Here is a 21,683-nt window from a genome sequence, read left to right on the forward strand (position 1 = left end):
TTTCCAGTCAATAGTTATGAAGTACAAACTATAGCTGCAATCTGCATAGTGCATACCGTTTTTTTCTTTGCTTGCTAACATATCCCCAAGTTTGATCCGTTACCTGTTGTTAATTAATTAATTATCTAATTAGCTGTTGCCCACACAAAATCTCTAAGCTATTCATCATGACCCCAGGAAAATAGTGCTGATAGAGGAACTTACCCAACTTCTACCTCCGACAGCCTCAAGAATTCTGGGATATAATAAAGACGTATTCCCGGACAGGACTGTATCCGGTTGTGTTGATAATATCTGACAGTGTGAGCAATGTCAAGATACCCCCGGAGCACCTCAACATTCCATTCAACCCTGTTGCGGACACTCTGATGACCAAGTAAGTACGATAAGTGCGAATCCCGGTTTAAGTAAAAATGAGACATTCACAATTTTTAACAAACTTAAATGATCAATTAATGCGAAAAAAATCCTCCAGAAATACAACCCAATTAATATTAAGACAAAAAATTGTACCATTCAATACAATTGATTAAAAAAACAAAGCAGGTCACTGAGGTCACTAATCATTAAATGGGAGCAATAAAAAATCAAGGAGTTTATATATTATATTCTATCGATGACTCAAGAATAAATCTGAAGACTGAAATGAATTAAAAATGAATTTGAAATGCAAGTGGTCAGTTTTCAATACTATTTTCACTTCTCATTGTAATTCACATATTCCTAAGATATCTGTCTCCGATGAATTTCAACCCCCATGGTTTGACTCAGATGTCTTTGATTTATGTAGAAAAAAGGAGCGACTACATGACGAATGGAAACAGTCTTCTAATCCAAAAAAATATTTAAAATTTTCCAAAGCTAGGAGGGATTTTAAAAATCTCGTTGATGCAAAATTGGACGCAAACTTTGAAGATGATGATAACAGAAATCTCATTAACAAAAAGTTCTGGTCTTTTGTGAAATCTAAATCAAACTCTAATCGCATTCCTGAAACAGTCAGCTACAATGGTTGCCTACGGTCCGATCCGCAAGGACAGTGTGAGTTATTCAATAAATATTTTAACGAACAGTTTACAGAGGGTAGTGATTATGATATAGATATCGACTTTTCCAGTGACCGTGATTTTCAGGTCAATTTCGACACTTAGTACAGACAGATCCGTCTGAAAAAATCGATCTGCCGACACACAAAGCTTACAAAGGATTTTTGACGTTTTTGAGTCCTAATAGATATCCTTTATGGCTGACCAACTTTTCCAAACTTTTCCACGTGTCTTAAGGCCACTTTTTGCCACTTTACCACTTTTTACCACCTTTCTTGTTTGTCGAATATCTTTAGTTGTGAACATCGTAAAAGGTTTCGGATCAATCGAGTGTGTTCATATTACCATGAAGAAAAACTTTTGTTCTAACAATTTTTACGTCAGATTATCAGTTAATTGGATAATTATCAATTAGCTAATTAGCAAAATTCTAAAAAATTTTTATTGGCTCAAAATGATCGGAATAGCTTAAAACACGGAGAAAAGTAGTTTTAGAAAAACTTTGAAAATTTTTCACTTACATTTTTTTTCGAGACTTGGAAAAATTTCGAAAATTTAAAATATTTTTTTCCGCCAAAAGTGATCAAATCGCATGAAACGCGGAGAAAAATGCTTTTCAAAAAAACTTAGTGAATTTTTCCTTTCAAGAATACTTAAATCACCAATATTTGTAGTTGGAGTTCAGTAAATCGCGGCAGATTTTAATAATCAGGAATTACTAAGTGGAAAGGTCTGAAACTGAAAAACGTTAACCATACGATATAAGAGTTTCATAACTAATTACAATACAGCCTTATCAATTTTCACAGAAACTGCACCAATGGCACAGTCAAGATCGAAAGACGAAACGATAGCCTGCTGTACTATCATTTTATTGATTTCAATGATGAATCAGTGGGGTTAAGATAATCACATTTGTAATAAATAAAACCTCTCTGTACCGTCAATTGTGCTAATCTAAACCGGCCTACCTGGATTACCAGACCTCTTCTTTTCCTCAACAATCAAGCCAAGTTGTTCATATAGCATTTGGTGGGCGATGTAAGTACATTATATCGAGCTGTATTCAATCACAATACGACACAATGCAATACGTGTATATTATATTATGGCCCTTAATGAGGTATATGAAACGTTCTATACCGTACACTTCTCGTTTCTCCCGTGAGAGGCCCGGTATGGAGAGGTTTTACAGTTTATCACGAAAACGTCTACTTAGCCTCATGACTCTTTGACAGCTCAAAGAAGGCAAGAAAAGACCAGAAAGCTTAAAATGTCAACTCGCTCTTTTCAATGCTCTTCGATCTGTCCCACATTAATCCCGAGCTGATCATCATGGGCCCCGAATATCCTGCGGGAAGAACCTGTATTTTTACTTCACAACGTCCAGATTTCAAATCAACATCCTCAATAACATTAACAATCCTTCCTGATCAGGATCTGTCTCTATTAGCAATTTCCAAAATATCCTGACTCTCGTGGAACATTTTACTGAATGAATTATTACCGGTTCTTTACTACCCCTTTCCCGACGCTCGTATCTAAATCTTATCCTTGCCCGTATGTTACCCTTGTTGATTTTACTTTTAGCCGACCCTGACATATGGGGGTGATTTTATACCGCATAGCAAATGAAGCGGTATGCAGTACAATACAAAACAAGTCACAGTAGATGTTGGAAGGTGTATTTACACTTGCTTCCTGGATCTGGCTGTTCCTTAGTTTCCCTGGTCTGTTCTTGCCTTCTTCGAACTGTAAATGAGCCATGATGCCAAGTATACGTTTTCGTGATAAACTGTAAAACGTCTCTATACCGGGTTTCTCACGGTTTTAAGCGTTTCATAAACCTCATTAAGAGCCATATAATATACACGTATTGTGTCGTATTGTGATTGAATACAGCTCGATAAGTACTTACATCGCCCACCAAATGCTATATGAACAACTTGGTTTGATTGTTGAGGAAAAGAAGAGGTCTGGTAATCCAGGTAGGCCGGTTTAGATTAGCACAATTGACGGTACAGAGAGGTTTTATTTATTACAAATGTGATTATCTTAACCCCACTGATTCATCATTGAAATCAATAAAATGATAGTACAGCAGGCTATCGTTTCGTCTTTCGATCTTGACTGTGCCATTGGTGCAGTTTCTGTGAAAATTGATAAGGCTGTATTGTAATTAGTTATGAAACTCTTATATAGTTATATCGTATGGTTAACGTTTTTCAGTTTCAGACCTTTCCACTTAGTAATTCCTGATTATTAAATTCTGCCGCGATTTACTGAACTCCAACTACAAATATTGGTGATTTAAGTATTCTTGAAACGAAAAATTCACTAAGTTTTTTTGAAAAGCATTTTTCTCCGCGTTTCATGCGATTTGATCTCTTTTGGCGGAAAAAAATATTTTAAATTTTCGAAATTTTTCCAAGTCTCGAAAAAAAATGTAAGTGAAAAATTTTCAAAGTTTTTCTAAAAACTACTTTTCTCCGTGTTTTAAGCTATTCCGATCATTTTGAGCCAATAAAATTTTTTTAGAATTTGCTAATTAGCTAATTGATAATTATCCAATTAACTGATAATCTGACGTAAAAATTGTTAGAACAAAAGTTTTTCTTCATGGTAATATGAACACACTCGATTGATCCGCAACCTTTTACGATGTTCACAACTAAAGATATTCGACAAACAAGAAAGGTGGTAAAAAGTGGTAAAGTGGCAAAAAGTGGCCTTAAGACACGTGGAAAAGTTTGGAAAAGTTGGTCAGCCATAAAGGACATCTATTAGGACTCAAAAACGTCAAAAATCCTTTGTAAGCTTTGTGTGTCGGCAGATCGATTTTTTCAGACGGATCTGTCTGTACTAACTTGTAAAATCAAAGGTTTACTTGAAAATATTGATCCAAGTAAAGCGCAAGGGGCCGACAATATCCATGGAAGAATTTTAAAGTACTGTTCAGTGAGCCTGTCTAAGCCTCTTGCTATCCTTTTTGAAGCCTCTTATAAAACTGGATGTATTCCAGCAGATTGGAAAATGGCAAACGTTGTTCCAGTTCATAAAAAAGGCTCTAAAATTGAAGTTAACAACTATAGGCCAATTTCTCTGACAAGCATTATTATGAAAATTTACGAAAAAGTAATCCGGGATGAATTGCTCAATCGATGTGAACATCTTATTGATCAACGTCAACATGGTTTTATGAGTAGGAAATCATGTACAACTCAGCTAGTAAATTTCTGTGACAGCTTAGCCCTATCTCTCAATGACAATGTTCGCACTGACATAATATACTTTGATTTCCAAAAAGCTTTTGATTCTGTCAACCACGACATAATTCTGTTGAAGCTCAAAGAACAATATAACATTGATGCATCTCTACTGAGATTCTTCAAGTGCTACCTTGAAAACAGATACCAAAGGGTTGTCATTGGAAATAAAATGTCTGCTCCCTGTCAGGTTAGATCAGGTGTCCCCCAGGGCTCAATTTTAGGGCCTACTTTATTTATACTTTTTCTTAATGACATTACAGAGGATTTGTCACCGGAAACAAATATAACCATGTATGCTGATGATACAAAAATATGGCGTAGAATCACGTCCCAGGATGACCATTGGCTGCTCCAGCGGGATATTAACAGTCTTCAAAATTGGGCTCATCATAATAAGATGGTGTTTCACCCTTCAAAAAGTCACGTTCTTTCTATTACCCGAGCATATTCCATGAATCGTAGTGTTAATTTTGTGTACTCAATGAATGAAACGGCTATCGAATTCACAGACATTGAAAAAGATCTTGGAGTACATATCAATAGTAAGTTAGATTGGTCACATCACTGTGATATGATATACTCTAAGGCTAGTCAGAGGTTAGGCCTTCTAAAAAGAACATGTTACTTCACCAAGAACACTAAAAAACGTCGGGCCTTCTATCTATCTCAGGTTAGAAGTCATTTCGAACACTGCACAATTGTCTGGCGGCCTCATTCAGAAACCTCGGTGGAGAAACTTGAATCGATACAAAAAAGAGGTATCAAGTGGATCCTTAATGATATTTACTTGAGCCTTAGGGACAAAAAAAGGTATTTCATAGCGTGTAAGGAACTAAATATCCTTCCACTCTCGGTAAGGTTTGATTACAAGGATATATTATATTTTCACAATATTTTTTATGACATGTCAGTTGTGACATTTCCACCTTACTTACGACGTTTCATGGGAAGTAGGTTAAGGCGATCACATCTAGACGATCTCAGTATGATTAGTGACATTTCTCCAAGACATTTCTAGTGACAAGTCTTACTTTTACAGAGCACACATTCTTTGGAATAAACTCCCTTGTGAATTAAGGGAAATCTCAAGACCATCCGTGTTTAAAACCCATTTAATTAAGTACCTCTGGACAGTTCTAAACGACCATATAACATCCTCTGACAGTTAAACAATTTACCTTAATGTAACTATATTGTCTAAATATAAATTGATAAAAAGTATAATTAATAAAATATGTTAAATAAAGTGTGTTTATAATTATGATTTATGGTACATTGTTATTTATTTGTACATTGTTATTTATTATATTTATATTTTAGGCTGTAACCTTATTAGTTCAATGGAATAAACCTAGCATGCCTTGGTTGCAGCATCGCTTCACTTATAGGTGCATTTAGGGCCCGATGTATATGATCAGTTTACTGGTCAACTGGTGTTTCGGTGTCCCTTATCTTGTTTACACTCGGTCACTTGTCAAGGCATGTAAGGTCATTCGGCGATATTTTCTTTGAAATAAAATGATGTATTTGTGTAACAATTTGAAAGTTTATTGATAAAAAAAAAGTGGCTGTAATTAAATATTAATAAGTATTTAATAAGAGCCACAGACAGTTAGGACCTCTTGACATAAGATGGAGAGATGAGTGTCTTGTGGTTGTGCTAGTTCCTTGGAAATCTGCCAAAATATGTTTAAGATTGATGGCTACAGTGAAGTTGGCGGTCGTGCTCCAAAAGTAGGCGTCTCCAGTTGTAGAGGTGGTCTCGTCAATGTGAAAAACGTCTTATTAGTTCAAGAGAAAATAGGAGGAAATGGCTAAGTTTAAACTTGTAGAAAATGAAGAACAATGCTAAGCAATTAACAGATCTTAGAAAAATGTATTAGTTCAAAGAGAAAAATAATAATTAATACTTTTAACTTTTTAAACGCTTAATGATTATCTTACCTGGCATGAGTAGACACTAGAAACTATACAGTGACATCTTATCAACGCAACGAATACCACTATCTCAGTTTGCGCTGTCTTCAAATCATCTCCAGATCTGATATCCTTGCAGTGCTGTAATCAAGTGTTAAAACCTTCCCATCCCCAAAACTATTGTTAATGATTATTATTTCTCATTTAACACTAATTTCACAACTGCAAATAAATACATTTATTGAGTAAATGTATAATTATGGGTAGAAGAAAACCGTAACCTCCACAAGAGCAATTCTAACTGCACATCCACGTTTTTTGTGAACAAACTGATCCGCACAAATGTTTATGTGATTTAAACGTTTCTCAAGGCATGTTTGTAATGGGATGAGATTTTTCAACCTGGTTTAGTTCAAAATCTGTCTATAGACTAGTAGTACACAGCAGATAACTCCTTGGCCTTAGTAGGTTTTATTGGTCATTAACAGCTCTTAGATCATTGAGATACCTTTTTAAAACCATGACCCAAAATTGACGTAAATACGGAATGGGTGAGCCTCAAAATTTATTTCTAAGTATTTTTTAATATTATGACATCATTTTACCTGGAAGTAGTGAAGTAGAGAAAATCAAATATTCTAAACTTCAAAACACTTTTCTGCTAAATAGAAAGACACTGATTGACCGCCTCGTGTCATTCAATGTCTTTGATAAACAGAAAATATTCACTTCTTAGTTCTTACCTATAAGCACACATTTTGGCAGGAATGTATAGGAAAACACCGACCCTGAAAAATATCACTATCATTCTAAATTTCTAAAGCTTCTAGGGATGACAGATATTTTGTTTCAATATTAATTATATATTAGGATAGTTCTTAGCCCATTCACTGTATTTACTATTTAAGATATTATTATTCTTCATTAATTAACTAACCTAATTCACAAGTCAGAGTTTTATCCCCGGACATGATTGCAAATCTGCTAGGTTTCTCACATCTCACTGTAAGCCCAGTGGAATAAATTTTAAATATGACTAGGAATCCATTTTGGGAAGAAAAAAAGGCTATATATTTTTCGGCCGCTTTGCGGCCGACTTGTCACTGGTCAGCTCTTCTCCCAGGTCAAGATTAGTTTGAAATGCTTAGCGTATCCATTAGAATAATTACCGGATGAATATGCAATTGCAAATTTTGAAATTAAATAAAAAATTTCTGAGAATTCTTTAATTTATTTGAAACGCAAGGAAATATTTTTTGAAAGAAGTATACAGCCTAGCATACAAATTTTTTCATACTATCCTTCTTCCTAACTCGGAAGATCGAGTTCTAAAAATTGACTCTCATCAGCATGATGAACGATTCGCTACTCTGAAAGTGGCTTCGACCTTGTGTCGATATTTATGGCCTGACTTTGGATCAGAAGCTTGCTTCTGCCAGGTTAAATACAACATTGGACAATAAACAATGATAAACTTAGGACTTAAAGCGGGATAGGGATGTATAATGGAGGGGGTTGTCTGCACTGTACTCTAGATGATCTAGGATGTGAAGCTTGCTTAAGCCTAGAAGACACGAGTTCCCCTGATATAGTAGCAATGGCTAGATTCACTTCCTTCCCACTTGCACTGTTGTTGACTTGTAGCTACAATATTAAATTGATTCGTGGAAATCGGTCTCGGATGTGAAGCTTCCTTAAGCGCCAAACCCTGAGAATACTGTATTACTCGAACTTCGAGAATTTTCTAAATGAATCTAGACTAAAGGAGCCAACTTGAATCCATAAAATTTTGAATGCTACATTTTAAAATACCGCTCTATATTTACACCGTTCACCAGTTAATATGGCTGGGAGGATTGGGAGGATTCATATTAGATTGTCGATTGTTTAAGATTAACTTGATATTTTAGCGTATCAGAGCTGAAATTTTGCATGACTATTTCAAATGACTATTTTACATGACTATTTTTTCATATTCCGGGATGTTGAGGAAGGAGGAATGGATAGCTCGCGTTTTCTGCGCGTTTTTTGGTGTCTGAATGCGCAAAAAATAGTCAAGCAATCTTATAGGTAAGAAATAGTCATGGAATCTAGGAATGCGCTCGATTCGAACTTCGAGTCGATAAAATGATGTAACATCGCGTTAGCCCTGAGAGCGACCAATTTTGATTTAATTTTAAATTAATGTGAATATTTTTTCCACAAGAATCTTTTTTTACCGGTTATCAACAAATTTTGACTAGGTGTTAAATTCCTGGACGCCTGACTATTTGCCACTGGGACTGTAAGAACAGTTCCTACTGGTACTGGTAACTCTGGTGTTAAGTCTGCTACTCCAGAAAATGCTGAACTATCAAAGCTGTTGCACACTGAAGCTAAAGTTCATTCCGTTATGATTCATACGATATTAGTATTACAAGTTTACTGGATTTCTGTTTGTTTTGAAGTTTCCAAAATATTGTTTTTCAGGAGAGTTCCTCACCAATCGAATCGAATAATTTCATGAACAGATTTATTTTGGTTTTTATTGCCCCTTACCCAATTCTCCTGTTACCACAATTTCAGCCACAACTAAGTGTCCTGTACTCTTGCTTAGTTTCACAGTGTCTCCTTCAGTGTTACAGATCAGTGTGTAGATCTGGTCTTCCTGCTCTAGTCCGTATGTTAGTTGGAGTGTTCCACAAGACTTCTGTTTTACCTCTCCCTGGTACACTGATACATCTACGTTGTTATGAGCGTCCACACATCTTCTGAAGGTAACTTCATTCTTTACACACCAATCACTAGGATTGTACCAGTTGGTGTAGAACCGGCAGTAGATAAGGACCTTGTGGATGAGGTAGGTTCTATCAAACTCTAGTTTTAACCAGCCTGCTCCGTTATCAGTTCCAGTTGCTGCTACTGTTGAGAGGTCCTTATCAACTGCATGTGCTACAGCATAAATTTCCTCGTTGTTCTGGTGCGTTTTTCCGTGTGTAACTGTTGTTGGAGTTATCTCTGCCAACTTCAGCTTAAGAACTGAAATAATTGTTCAAATATTTTGTCAACTATTTGACTTGGTGAGCCTTGTTTGAAATAAGGAAAGTAAATGCCAAAATGTTAGACGTCTTTTTCTTGAGCTTTTTTTTCTTGGTCAAACTTTAAACAGAATTAAACTTTAATTTTGACAGTACCTGTGCTAATTGTAGCAACTTCAAAAACTGCTATTTGTATTGTACTCTTGCTGAGTTTCACTGTGTCTCCTTCGGTGTTACAGATCAGTGTGTAGATCTGGTCTGCCTGCTCTAGTCCGTATGTTAGTTGGAGTGTTCCACAAGACTTCTGTTTTACTTCTCCCTGGTACACCGACACATCCACGTTGTTTTCAGCATCCACACAGTCCCTAAAGTAAGCTTCACTTCCTGCACACCAATCACCAGGACGGTACCAGTTGGTGTAGAACCGGTAGTAGATTTGAACCTTGTGGATAAAGTAGGTTCTATCAAACTCTAGCTTCAACCATGATACTGCTCCGTTATCAGTTTCAATCGCTGCTATTGTTGAGAGGTCTTTATCTGCTGCATGTGTAACTCTTGTAGGAGTTATCTCTGCTATCTTTACCTTTCGAACTGAAATATGTAGTTTAATTCGTACACTTCATGACTTCTCATTTCCAAAATGTTGCCCTGTTGACTGTTAATTGCTGAAAACCTTGACTTAATGGACCTACCCTTTGTAAGTTCATCATCTGAGTCACCAAAGACAGTCCACACCATCATAATAACAAAGAGTATGAGTTTCAGCATCATGTCACGCTGAAACTGCCTTATCTTGTACTATGTACTGATAAAGTTTAAGATAAACTAAACCAGTGCCACAAAACCAATGCTGGAAACGATAAATGTGAGCTAGTTTGCCTCTACAGAGAGCACCTCAATACGACTAATAGTTTCCTTATGGAGCATTCATAAAGCCCTCCCCTCATAACTAAACTAACAAAGGACGGACTGGCTAAGCTGAGTAATTATCTCTTAGTATTATATAATAGTTTAATAATCATTGTTCTCTGGGTCCTGGTGGGTCGAGGAATCGTGTGTATTATAACATGCCACACCTAGCACAGTTTTACAACCCTCACTTTAACTCTTTAAGTCTTTAGAGTTGTATATAATAATAAACGTCCATCTTCTAGATTATAGGCACCTCTAGAAGTCTAGAAGTCAGTAAGAAATATATAGAGATATAGTATAGATAAGAATCCTATTTATACAAATGCACACGTAACCTTTAAACTGGTGTGTAAGATTTCAAGTTCATGCTATTTGCGGCCTACCCCAGTTCCATGATATTATGACTGAGGCGACTGCATGGGGATTCTAGGGAACATAACAATATTTTGTCAATATTGGTGATTTCTTATTTTACCTTAGATCCACCGATTCCAAGGGTGTGTGGTAGTTTGCAATTAGGAGCTGAGTTTCTGTATATTTTTGAATGACGTTTAATAAGGGTTTCAGTTTGGAACAAACCATTATTTTTGTGGCACAGATATTCTTTATCTCAGTTTTAAGAAAACAAATACGTGATCACATACATATTTTAGTGCAAGACGATTTTTACATCTAAAAATCGATTATCTTGTGTAAATAAAGAGATAAAGATCCTGGTCTTACAAACGTAGAAACGGGTTAAAATATTATTCAAATGTTTAACTAAGATGAGCATGAACAATTTTACAACATGGGAGCGATCGCACAAAAATAGAAAGAAAAAGTAATCTGGATTATAAGTCCTTTTCTGAATAATATGTTCATCTGGAAAGACTTCTATTAATTACTGACAAAAAGAAATAATAATGGTTTCCCAAAGTAATCTGTGAATGTAGTGTTTTAATATCCGTAATGTTCCAGGCCCATGGTGAGATGTCTGAGATACTGTATAGCTAGCTGTAAAGTCTCCAGTTTTGTAGGTTTTCTCTTCTCGGGTAGAACTTCAGGGTAGAACTTCAGGTAGAACTTCTGGTAGAACTTCAGGTAGATTTTCTGTTAGTCTCCCGTCCGCTGTGTTATCTGAAAAAGTGATAATTGTTAATATATAAAGGAAAGGAACTTTATCAGCTGCTAATTAGTTAATTAGTTAATTAGTTATTAGCGCGAGCGGGTTCTCTGCTGATGTTCTCCTAGTTGGAAAAGATTTCAAGTACGATAATGCCAGTGTTAGCTTTATACATGGACGATTTCAATGTAAGTGATAGTGAAAGTGAAAGTACCTTCATGCGAGTAAGTTGTCTGGAGTTTACAGCAAGGCGCTTACTGTTCATCTCGTCTGGAGACTGGTTCTTTCTTCTACTTTGTCTGAACCTGTGATATATATTACGTTAAATAGAGTCCACTAAATACTTAGGCCCCTCACCCCTATACTTAGATCTTCCGGTCATTTATTTCAAGCCAATAATTGAGCGATTATCTTCCTCGAAAATATAATATCTCAGATAATATGTTCCAAATAAAAGCTAAAATACCCACTTAGATGATTGAGAAGATCTCACCGACCGAATCCTTGATTTTTAATCCAAACATGGAAGAACTATCCTGTCGGATGGTTGTACATTAATTGTTGTACATTAATTATAGTCAGTATAAATGAGCTACTAATTAATCGTTTAATACACTAATTGCACTTAATCAATGAAGAATGCATATTGCATGCTGGTGTATTTATCAGTGGAGACTACTAAAACTCTTTTTAATAGGACCCATAACATCCAAGTACCTGTTAAGGGTAGAAATTGAGGATTTTCGAGACCAGCACGAAACAGTCCTCGATGTGTGTGCTATCTTTAAGTCAGCTTTATCTGCTTCTGTAATCAGGTGTTAAAACCTCCCCATCCCCAAAATTAGTTTCAAGAATTAACAAGAATATTAAACTATTTCCACTGCATAACCTTTTCAATTATCAAGTTCTCATGAAAAGTGCTCAGAGCTAAGTTTTAAGTATTGGCAAGGATATTAAACTATTTCCACTACCTAACCTTTTGAATTATCAAGTTGTCATGAAAAGTGCTCAGAGCTTAGTTTTACGTATTGGCAAGGATATTGCACCATTTCCCATAGTATAGTTATGGCAGCTGTTTAATTCTCCATGAATGTTTCTCCGAGATTATAATAAAATATTTTAAACTTGAACACACATTCTTGCTTATACAAAGACATCGATCGATGCCCTGGTATCATTCAATGTCTTTGATAAACAGAAAATATTCACTTCTTACCTATAAGCACGCATTTTGGCAGGAATGTATAGGAAAACACCGATCCTGAAAAAAAATCACTATCATTCTAAATTTCTAAAGCTTCTAGGAATGACAGAAATTTTGTTTCAAAATTAATTATATATTAGGATAGTTCTTAGTCCATTCACTGTATTTACTATTTAAGATATTACTGTTCTTCATTAATTAACTAACCTAGTTCACAAGTCAGAGTCTTATCCCCGGATATGATTGCAAATCTGCTAGGTTTCTCACATCTCACTGTAAGAACAGTTCCTGCTGGTACTGGTAACTCTGGTGTTAAGTCTGCTACTCCAGAGAATGCTGAACTATCAAAGCTGTTGCACACTGAAGATAAAGTTCATTCCGTTATGATTCATATGATTATATTAGTATTACAAGTTGACAGGATTTCTGTGTGTTTTGAAGTTTCCAAAATAATATTTTTCAGGAGAGTTCCACACCAATCGAATCGAATAATTTTATAAACACATTTATTATTTTTGTTGTTGTGGCTCTTACCCAATTCTCCTGTAACCACAATTTCAGCCACAACTAAGTGTCCTGTACTCTTGCTGAGTTTCAGAGTGTTTCCTTCAGTGTTACAGATCAGTGTGTAGATCTGGTCTGCCTGCTCTAGTCCGTATGTTAGTTGGAGTGTTCCACAAGACTTCTGTTTTACTTCTCCCTGGTACACCTGACACATCTACATTGTTGTGATAATCTAGGCATGTCTTAAAATTGGCACTTTGTACACACCAGTCATCAGGATTGTACCAGTTGGTGTAGAACTTGTAGTAGATAAGGACCTTGTGGATAAGGTAGGTTCTATCAAACTCTAGTTTTAACCAGCCTGCTCCTTTATCAGTGTAAGTTGCTGCTACTGTTGAGAGGTCCTTATCAACTGCATGTGCTGCTGCATAACTCTCCTCGTTGTTATCTAATGTCTTCCCGTTTGTAACTTTAGGAGGAGTTATCTCTGCCAACTTCTGCTTAAGAACTGAAATAATTGCTTAACTATTTGACTTGGTGAGTCTGGTTTGAAATAAGAAAAGCAACTGCCAAAATGATAGACATTTTTTTGAAAGATTTTTTCTTGACTAAACTTTAAACAGAATTAAACTTTAATTTGACAGTACCTGTGCTAATTGTAGCTACTTCAGAGACTGCTATGAGTCCTGTACTCTTACTGAGTTTCAGAGTGTTTCCTTCAGTGTTACAGATCAGTGTGTAGATCTGGTCTGCCTGCTCTAGTCCGTATGTTAGTTGTAGTGTTCCACAAGATTTCAGCTGTTCCTCTCCCTGGTACACCGACACATCTACGTTGGTAACCGTATTTATACAATACTTGAAAGTAGCTTCATTTTGTACACACGAATAATCTGGGTTATACCAGTTGGTGTAGAACCGGTAGTAGATAAGGACTTTGTGGATAAAGTAGGTTCTATCAAACTCTAGTTTTAACCAGCCTGCTCCGTTATCAGTTTCAGTTGCTGCTACTGTTGAGAGGTCCTTATCAACTGCATATGCTGCTGCATAACTTTTCTCGTTGTTCAGGTACGTTTTTCCATGTGTAACTGTTGTTGGAGTTACCTCTGCCAACTTCAGTTTAAGAACTGAAATAATTGCTTAAATATTTTGTCAACTATTTGACTTGGTGAATCTTGTTTGAAATACGAAAAGCAACTGCCAATATGTTAGACGTCTTTTTCTTGAGCTTTTTTCTTTTTTTCTTGGTCAAAATGTAAACACAATTAAACTTGAATATTGACAGTACCTGTGCTAATTATAGCTACTTCAAAAACAGCTATGTGTCCTGTACTCTTGCTGAGTTTCACTGTGTCTCCTTCAGTGTTACAGATCAGTGTGTAGATCTGGTCTGCCTGCTCTAGTCCGTATGTTAGTTGGAGTGTTCCACAAGACTTCTGTTTTACCTCTCCCTGGTACACTGACACATCCACGTTGTTTTCAGCATCCACACATTTTCTGAAGTTAGCTTCACTAAGTGCACACCAATTATCAGGGTCGTACCAATTGGTATAGAACCGGTAGTAGATAAGGACCCTGTGGATAAGGTAGGTTCTATCAAACTCTAGTTTTAACCAGCCTGCTCCGTTATCAGTTTCAGTTGCTGCTACTGTTGAGAGGTCCTTATCAACTGCATGTGCTGCTGCACATCTTTCCTCGTTGTTTTTGTAAGGTTTTCCCTGTGTTACTGTTGAAGGTGGTATCTCTGCTACTTCTATTCTTCGAACTGAAATTCAATATTTTAACGACTTTTTGCTCACTTTATGATGTTAATTGAGTAATTGTTATGGCTTTATGGTTCTCCCTGTTATGGGGGGTATGCAACGACCATTAATGTCAGTAGATGGAATTTTGTCAAAACTGACATTGTCATTAATGGTCATTAATGATCATTAATGGTCATTAATGGTTATTAAATAATTGAAATTCTGAACTATCTTGGAAGCAACATGTCCAAGAAATTTACAATTATGATCACTTTGTATCACTTCTATAAAGTTTCTCACAGCCCCCTACATCGATTGCCAGAGTCTCGTTTGAGAAAACGAATTAATATTCGCCTAATAGAGGCTCGGACCTCGGTTTCGGAATGAGTGCCAAGCACCATTCTGTTATACGTTGGTAACTTGTCTTGTCTGTTTGCTTGTTTGCATTTGACTTAGTATAAATGCTTGTTTGCAGTTGACTTAGTATAGATGCTTGTTTACAGTTGACTTAGTATAAATGCTTGTTTGCAGTTGACTTAGTATTAATGCTTGTTTACAGTTGACTTAGTATACATGCTTGTTTGCAGTTTGCGTGGATTTGAATTGTATTGATTTCCTTTATTTGTGTTGATTGCTTTAGATAATTTGGATTTTCAATACCTCCTCACAGTACCTTCTGTGCCATCGTAAGACGATATTTGGAAATAAAAGTCGGAGATAGACATTTTTGGTACCGGCTGTTTCGAGGGTTCTGTGCCATACCAACCGGGCTGCAAAAATTCTTCTAAGCCCTGTCAACGTCAAACAATTCGAAAGGGCGACTCATTAAGTGCTACCCTTGTTCCAAAAAAGGCTAAACGTCCCCTTCGTTGCCTCGGTACCATCTTATCAATGAGTGTCTCTGCTTCAAAAAAGGGCAACTGCAGATCTAGACGAATTCCTGCCGCATCAATTTGTCCCTATCATGATGACAGTGCTCGATTTTGGGTCAAAACTTTAAACTGCCAAAGGCAGAGTATTGAACTGTAAACGAATTGTTCTATCAAATCCTAGGAAAAGATCAGCTTTTTGTTGTCCGATTCAGACTGATGACGATGTATTTCATGAAGTGCTAAAGTTGATCTACTGTGTAATTACTATATAATCGACTAGCATAATGATTTGGCTAAAATATAAATCTTGATATGATATAAGAACGGGAACGAAGTATTTAATTTTAATACCCGTGTTATTATTATTTTATTATTGATTGTTATTTTACTATTGATACGATCTGATACTCCTAAATTGCCCTTTGAATTATTATTATTGATAACTATAAGTCACCAACTGTTATCTGGTTTAAATCCCGTGGCCGCAAAATTTGTTCTTCATTACATTCGAACTTAATAAATGTAATCCCTAACTCACTCTGGAATCCACTCAAGTGATATTCTGGAAGGTCTGCCTAACCACGGAAGATTCTATTCTAAGTTTTATCTTTCGAATCTCTAATTGTAAATGTAAAATAATAACATATACTTGTAGTTAGTTAACTTAAGGTAGGGTCTAAGTGATGCAGGCGTCCGTCCTTTTCGCTCTAAGAAGTGCCGGAAAAAACATGACCATTAATGTCAGTAGATGAAATTTTGACAAAACTGACAATTGACATTGTCATTAATGGTCATTAATGGTTATTAATGGTCATTAATGGTCATTAATGGTCATTAATGGTCGTTGCATACCCCCCTGTTATGACCCTTACTAGTTTCAAATTTGTATTTTTCCATTGCTTCTTAAAGTTTGCCGACAAATTCTGTCCTCTTGTTGCCTTAATGTTGCTCCCGGTTCCCCCTTCGCTGCCAAAATGTAGCTGCCTTATAATAATTTTCGTATCCTTTTCCCCTTCTAGCTCCTATTATTTCCTTTATTTGTAACTAGAAATACGAAGCAGTGGCAATTGTGTACTTTTTTATATTTCTGATCGCTAAAAGTTTTAAAATTTGTAGTACCTTTTGAGGGGGAAGAAGTATAACAGCTTAACAGCACCCAACTTGTTAACCAGAACAACAAAACCAAATTTGCAAAACTCAACATATTATGAATGAAGAAAAAACATGGAGCAAATTCAACGCAAATAGTAAGTTAGTAATTAATACAAAATGGTATTAAAGGTTTATATTATATCATAGTAGATCCAGTGGGAAGTTATACGTCTGTGGGCTCATGATTTAAGTTGTTCATTTTGTGTATCATTAGAGGCTCTAGGTCCTAGGATAATACCATTAGCATTGCCCTGCCCTGCCCAATGTCAAATCTGCCTAATGCTTGCATTGGCCAAGTTGCTTACACTCGATGTTTAGAGAGAATATATTTTATAATAAAAACATTGAACTCTTTCCACGTTTATTATATACTAGCAGGAACCCGTATAACCCTAAAATGGTGTCAAGACTCAAGAGACTAAAATAATTATTACCTATTTAATTCGCGTTTTTGACACCACTTGGGGGTCCAAATTTTGGGCTCTAAAACTCCTATTCCTTGGCCAATTTTTTATTTTGTTCATGCTGATTTGAAAAGCATAAAAGCATTTGACCCAGTCAACAAAGTTTCAGTTGTATATCTTTTACGGTTTTTGCGGAAAATCGCGTTAAAGTTGATGACGTGGTGTCAGTAAAATGGCACAGATATATTATATATATCGTCTCGCTAATCTTTCTCAAATGCCAATCATTGAAATAAGCAATGAAATCACCGACTCCAGCAATATCAATGAAACAAATCTCAAAGATCATCTCATGGAAATTTTGTCTCCTTACTCAACTGTAATTCCTCAAAATCACCAGAGCCTCCATATTCACTGCCACCGCTCACTTGATATTCAACCAAACACCCCACAGTATACTCAATTTCAAGAAAGGCGCTCCTATGCTGTCAACTGTGTGTGCACTTTTTTCCTTCGCTGCTCCGAAGAGCGAAATAGCTTCACCGAAGATACGCGTCAGCGTAATTCAAATGCACGAAACTTAAACAATTTTACTATCAATTTGGTGAGAACCTCGCGAATTAGTCATAATTAAGACTCAAGGATAACACTGGCCCTGACTTCAAGCAAAGATGATTGTTTTCATTAACTTCTGTAAACAATTATGACGGTCCATGATAATGGATCTATAATTTAATTTTAATCCTGTGTAATCCTGTGTAATCCTGTGTAATCCGCTTTATATATAACTAGCAGGAACCCGTCTAACCCTAAAGTAGTGTCAAGACTCGAGAGACTAAAATAATTATTACCTATTTAATTCGCGTTTTTGACACCACTTGGGAGTCCAAATTTTGGGCACTAAAATTATTATTCCTTGGCCAATTTTTTATTTTTTCATGCTGATTTGAAGGCCATTAAAGCATTTAACCCAGTCAAAAAAGTTTCAGTTTAATTAAAATTTTAATTAATGATATAATAATATAAGAGCACTGGCCTTTATAATTTTTTCCCGTTTCTGTATGAAACAAGAATTGCGCCCGTTGTTTCGTTTTGGCGGACGCTAAATTTCCAATTACTATAACTATAAATATAAGCTCTAATCAGCTCACTTCATAATAATGATATTGAAAAACATCAGCTTACACTACGTGTGTACAAATTGGGCTTATTACATAATAAGTATACATTACATAGTATACATTAATGATTAAAATAAGCTCGCGCTGCGGCATTCATTGACCACAGGCTAGCTACTGTATACACAACATCTTTACTAGCAAATAGCAATCCTCGCGCGCACGGCAAGTTGACATGGTAACGGACGGAAGGAAGGAAGGAACACGACAAATTCAGACCCGCCTACCGCTATCTCCGAAAAACCACGTTTTTCTGCAAAAACGACCATTCGTAAACTTTTACTATTGCCTTTTTACAAAAGGGTGAAATGGAAAAAATGTGTAATATGATACGTGCACTGATACAATATAATGTGTAATATATAGTGCGCAACTGTTATTTGTTTTGAAACTTCCCGCCAGCCAGTGACTCCCAGTCTGTCCTGATACGCTGTCAACCCTTGAGGGAAATTATGGGTTACCAGTGTTCACGACTTTTCGGGGATATAATTCCTGGAATGAATTATAAGTTTTAACCACAGTTTCTATTAATTGTGTATGCAGACAAACTTCTGAGTATTCTCTAATCTAAACTTTTAAAAAGAAACCAGTTAAGAGTGAGAGTAAATGTTGAATCATAAAGCAGCAAAACACGCAATGATGCTTTTAAATGTTTCTGTTTGTGCACCTGTAATATTTTAATGTTGCAACTTTGCAATGTAACGACACAGTAAAAACTTTTCTCGATCCATGAGTCTTGTGCCATAGGTACAAAAGAGGGTTAGTGAATGAGGTGATTTTTAATAATATGTAAGCTTGCGACCGTGCACGTCGACCGTCTGTGCGCACACAGCTCAGTAGTTGTTAACTTCGCAAATTTATTTTGCGTAATATTCTGGATTGAGTTATTGTTGGTGCGCGGCAAAAGGTCATGTTATGGTAAAGTTTTTTGTGTTTTTAAGCAGTCGCCTAGGAAATTTCGTCAAGTTTGAAACATAGTATAGATGACTCGCTGTCTAACGTAGTTGTACCTATCATTGCTGGTATTCTAAAAGTAATTGACCTACCTTTTGTAAGTTCACCATCTGAGTCACCAAATGCAAAGACAGTCCACACCATCATAATAGCGAAGAGTATGAGTTTCAGCATCATGGCGCGCTGAAACCGCCTTATCTCGTACTATGTACTGATAAAGTTTAAGATAAACTGAACCAGTGCCACAAAACCAATGCTGGAAACTATAAATGTGAGCTAGTTTGCCTCTACAGAGAGCACCTCAATACGACTAATAGTTTTCTTATGGATCATTCATAAAGCCCTGCCCTCATAACTAAACTCACAAAGGACGGACTGGCTAAGCTGAGTAATTATCTCTTGAATATTCGTATGATCATTGTTCTCTGGGTCCTGGTCTAGGAATCTTGTGTATTACATCTTTATAACCCCACTCACCGCAAACCCAATGCTGTAAACAATAAATGTGACCAGAGCGTTTTGGGAGCAGCTGATCATGAGCTTAATATTTTAGCCCTGCCGTGCATACCAACAAAGAATACTCTTTTTTTCTCAAAGAATACTAGCTGATCTCTGGACCAGAGCGTTTTGGGAGCACCTGATTATGAGCCATTATTTTAGCCCTGCTGTGCAGACCAACAAAGAATACTCTGATCTCTGGACCTGGGACCAGAGCAGTTTGGGAGTACCTGATTATGAGCCATTATTTTGTGTGGATCATTTGTTTAGCCCTGCCCTGCAGACTAACAAATACTACAGGTCTCTCATTTCTGGAAAAGTGGTATATTTGATGACTTTTACATGTCATGGTTATTAGTACGCTATGTCTATAACACTATATGGTAATATTGTTCTGCAGTTCATCGCAGGTCGATAAATCGTGTCTATTTCAATATTACATGCGTACTAACTAAATCTCCCAAACTGATTTCATTTAATTTGCTCCTTCATAAAATAGAAAAAATATTTTTTCAAATTTGGACACAAGTCTTGTAACACCCTGTATAACACCGTATAATAATTCATATTCCCAATTATGCAAGGTGATTATAAATATAGATTTGTGTCACCTCTACGCATGGTCTCATCAACGAATGACAATTTAAGTTTATGCTGTAAAGTCAGATCAAGTCTAGAAAATAACACTGCCCATATTGTCCAGTACACAGTGGTAAGTTATTGTTATCATCTCCTATGTTACTGTTATCAAACAGCAGTTATGAGTCCCTCTTATATATTTGAAAAGTTAGATATCTACTACTTTGTGATCAATCCGCATGTTGATTTCTCTTGGAGAATTTCTCTTTAGACTCTTAACTTGCGAACAAATTGAAGCAGCAGACTTTAGGCTGTTGATAGTAGATATCTAACTACTGTTGATAGTAGATATCTAACTACTGTTGATAGTAGATATCTAACTTTTACGCATGTTGTGTTGCATTTAATGATAGGTACAATTTTAGTTTAAATTTGTTCAGATGATTATTTTTATTCTCTGTCAAAAAAACCAAGAAAAAAAATGTTTCTGATTACAAATAAACACATAACACAAATATCAGATTTAGATAAAAACGCATTCAACACACAATATTTTGATCAGTAAAAAGCAGCAGCAGTAATTCATTTGAACAATTTTCCATGGCAACGGTCGACAACTGCACTAGTGTTAAAATGTCTGTTCAGCGGCTAAATACATAAGTTATCTTTCTTTTAATTCAACAATCCCGTGCACGCAAATGACTTAAAATCCTGATGTTAAGATCGCTTTCTATCTTTTAACTTGAATGAGAATAGAAAATAAATCCCACAAAGATATAAAAATTGATTTTCAAACAATCCATCAAGGGATTATACAAAAAGCCAAGTATGTCAAGTAGTCAGTATGCTAAGTGAAAGTGAAAGTTAATGTTGAGTATGCTAGTACCCATCGTGTTCCAGGACCATGGTGAGATGTCTAAGATACTGTATAGCTAGCTGTAAAGTCTCCAGTTTTGTAGGTTTTCTCTTCTCGGGTAAGGCAGGTAGAACTTCTGTTAGTCTCTCGTATGCTGTGTTCATTATCTGAGAGAGATAATTGTTAAGTCACGGAATTTATTAAGGCTACAATACCCTATCTTAATCATAATTCATTTACTTTAGCTGGCTATTACCGTGGGGAGAGAAGAAGCACGCCTCTTTCACTTCAGCTCTAATAAAAATAAATAACATAAAATTGGGATCACGCTTAAAAAGGTTTAGATTAGACACGGGAAGTGAAAGTGAAAGTGAAAGTGAAAGTGAAAGTACCTTCATGCGAGTACGTTGTCTGGAGTTTACAGCAAGGCGCTTACTATTCATCTCGTCTGGAGACTGGTACTTTCTTCTACTT

The 21,683-nt window shown here is 36.1% G+C and overlaps 3 protein-coding genes across 3 annotated transcripts in view; 2 read left to right on the top strand and 1 right to left on the bottom strand.

Annotated features, from left to right (window-relative positions):
• Positions 1-21,683, top strand: part of LOC134821760 (18S rRNA aminocarboxypropyltransferase-like) — a 110,893-nt gene that overhangs the window by 45,850 nt on the left and 43,360 nt on the right. The gene's annotated exons all lie outside the window — the stretch shown is intronic.
• LOC134821605 (cell cycle checkpoint protein RAD17-like) overlaps positions 1-21,683 on the top strand; it is a 34,955-nt gene that overhangs the window by 2,793 nt on the left and 10,479 nt on the right. Inside the window, exon 5 of the mRNA XM_063832306.1 lies at positions 225-376. Within this exon, the coding sequence (XP_063688376.1) occupies positions 225-376 (152 nt within the window). The remainder of the gene's footprint in view (positions 1-224; positions 377-21,683) is intronic.
• On the bottom strand, positions 10,814-19,600 carry LOC134821947 (uncharacterized). Its single transcript, XM_063832775.1, has 9 exons — positions 19,369-19,600; positions 14,260-14,736; positions 13,622-14,098; positions 13,005-13,482; positions 12,678-12,830; positions 11,984-12,527; positions 11,737-11,802; positions 11,481-11,571; positions 10,814-11,280 (listed from the first exon to the last, which is right to left on the bottom strand). The coding sequence occupies exons 1-4, from the start codon at positions 19,451-19,453 to the stop codon at positions 13,085-13,087; spliced, it is 1,437 nt and encodes a 478-aa protein (XP_063688845.1). The 5' UTR covers positions 19,454-19,600; the 3' UTR covers positions 10,814-11,280; positions 11,481-11,571; positions 11,737-11,802; positions 11,984-12,527; positions 12,678-12,830; positions 13,005-13,084.

This window comes from Bolinopsis microptera, chromosome 10 (genome assembly GCF_026151205.1).
Source record: "Bolinopsis microptera isolate Bmic1 chromosome 10, MBARI_Bmic_1.0, whole genome shotgun sequence".
NCBI classification, from domain to species: Eukaryota; Metazoa; Ctenophora; class Tentaculata; order Lobata; family Bolinopsidae; genus Bolinopsis; species Bolinopsis microptera.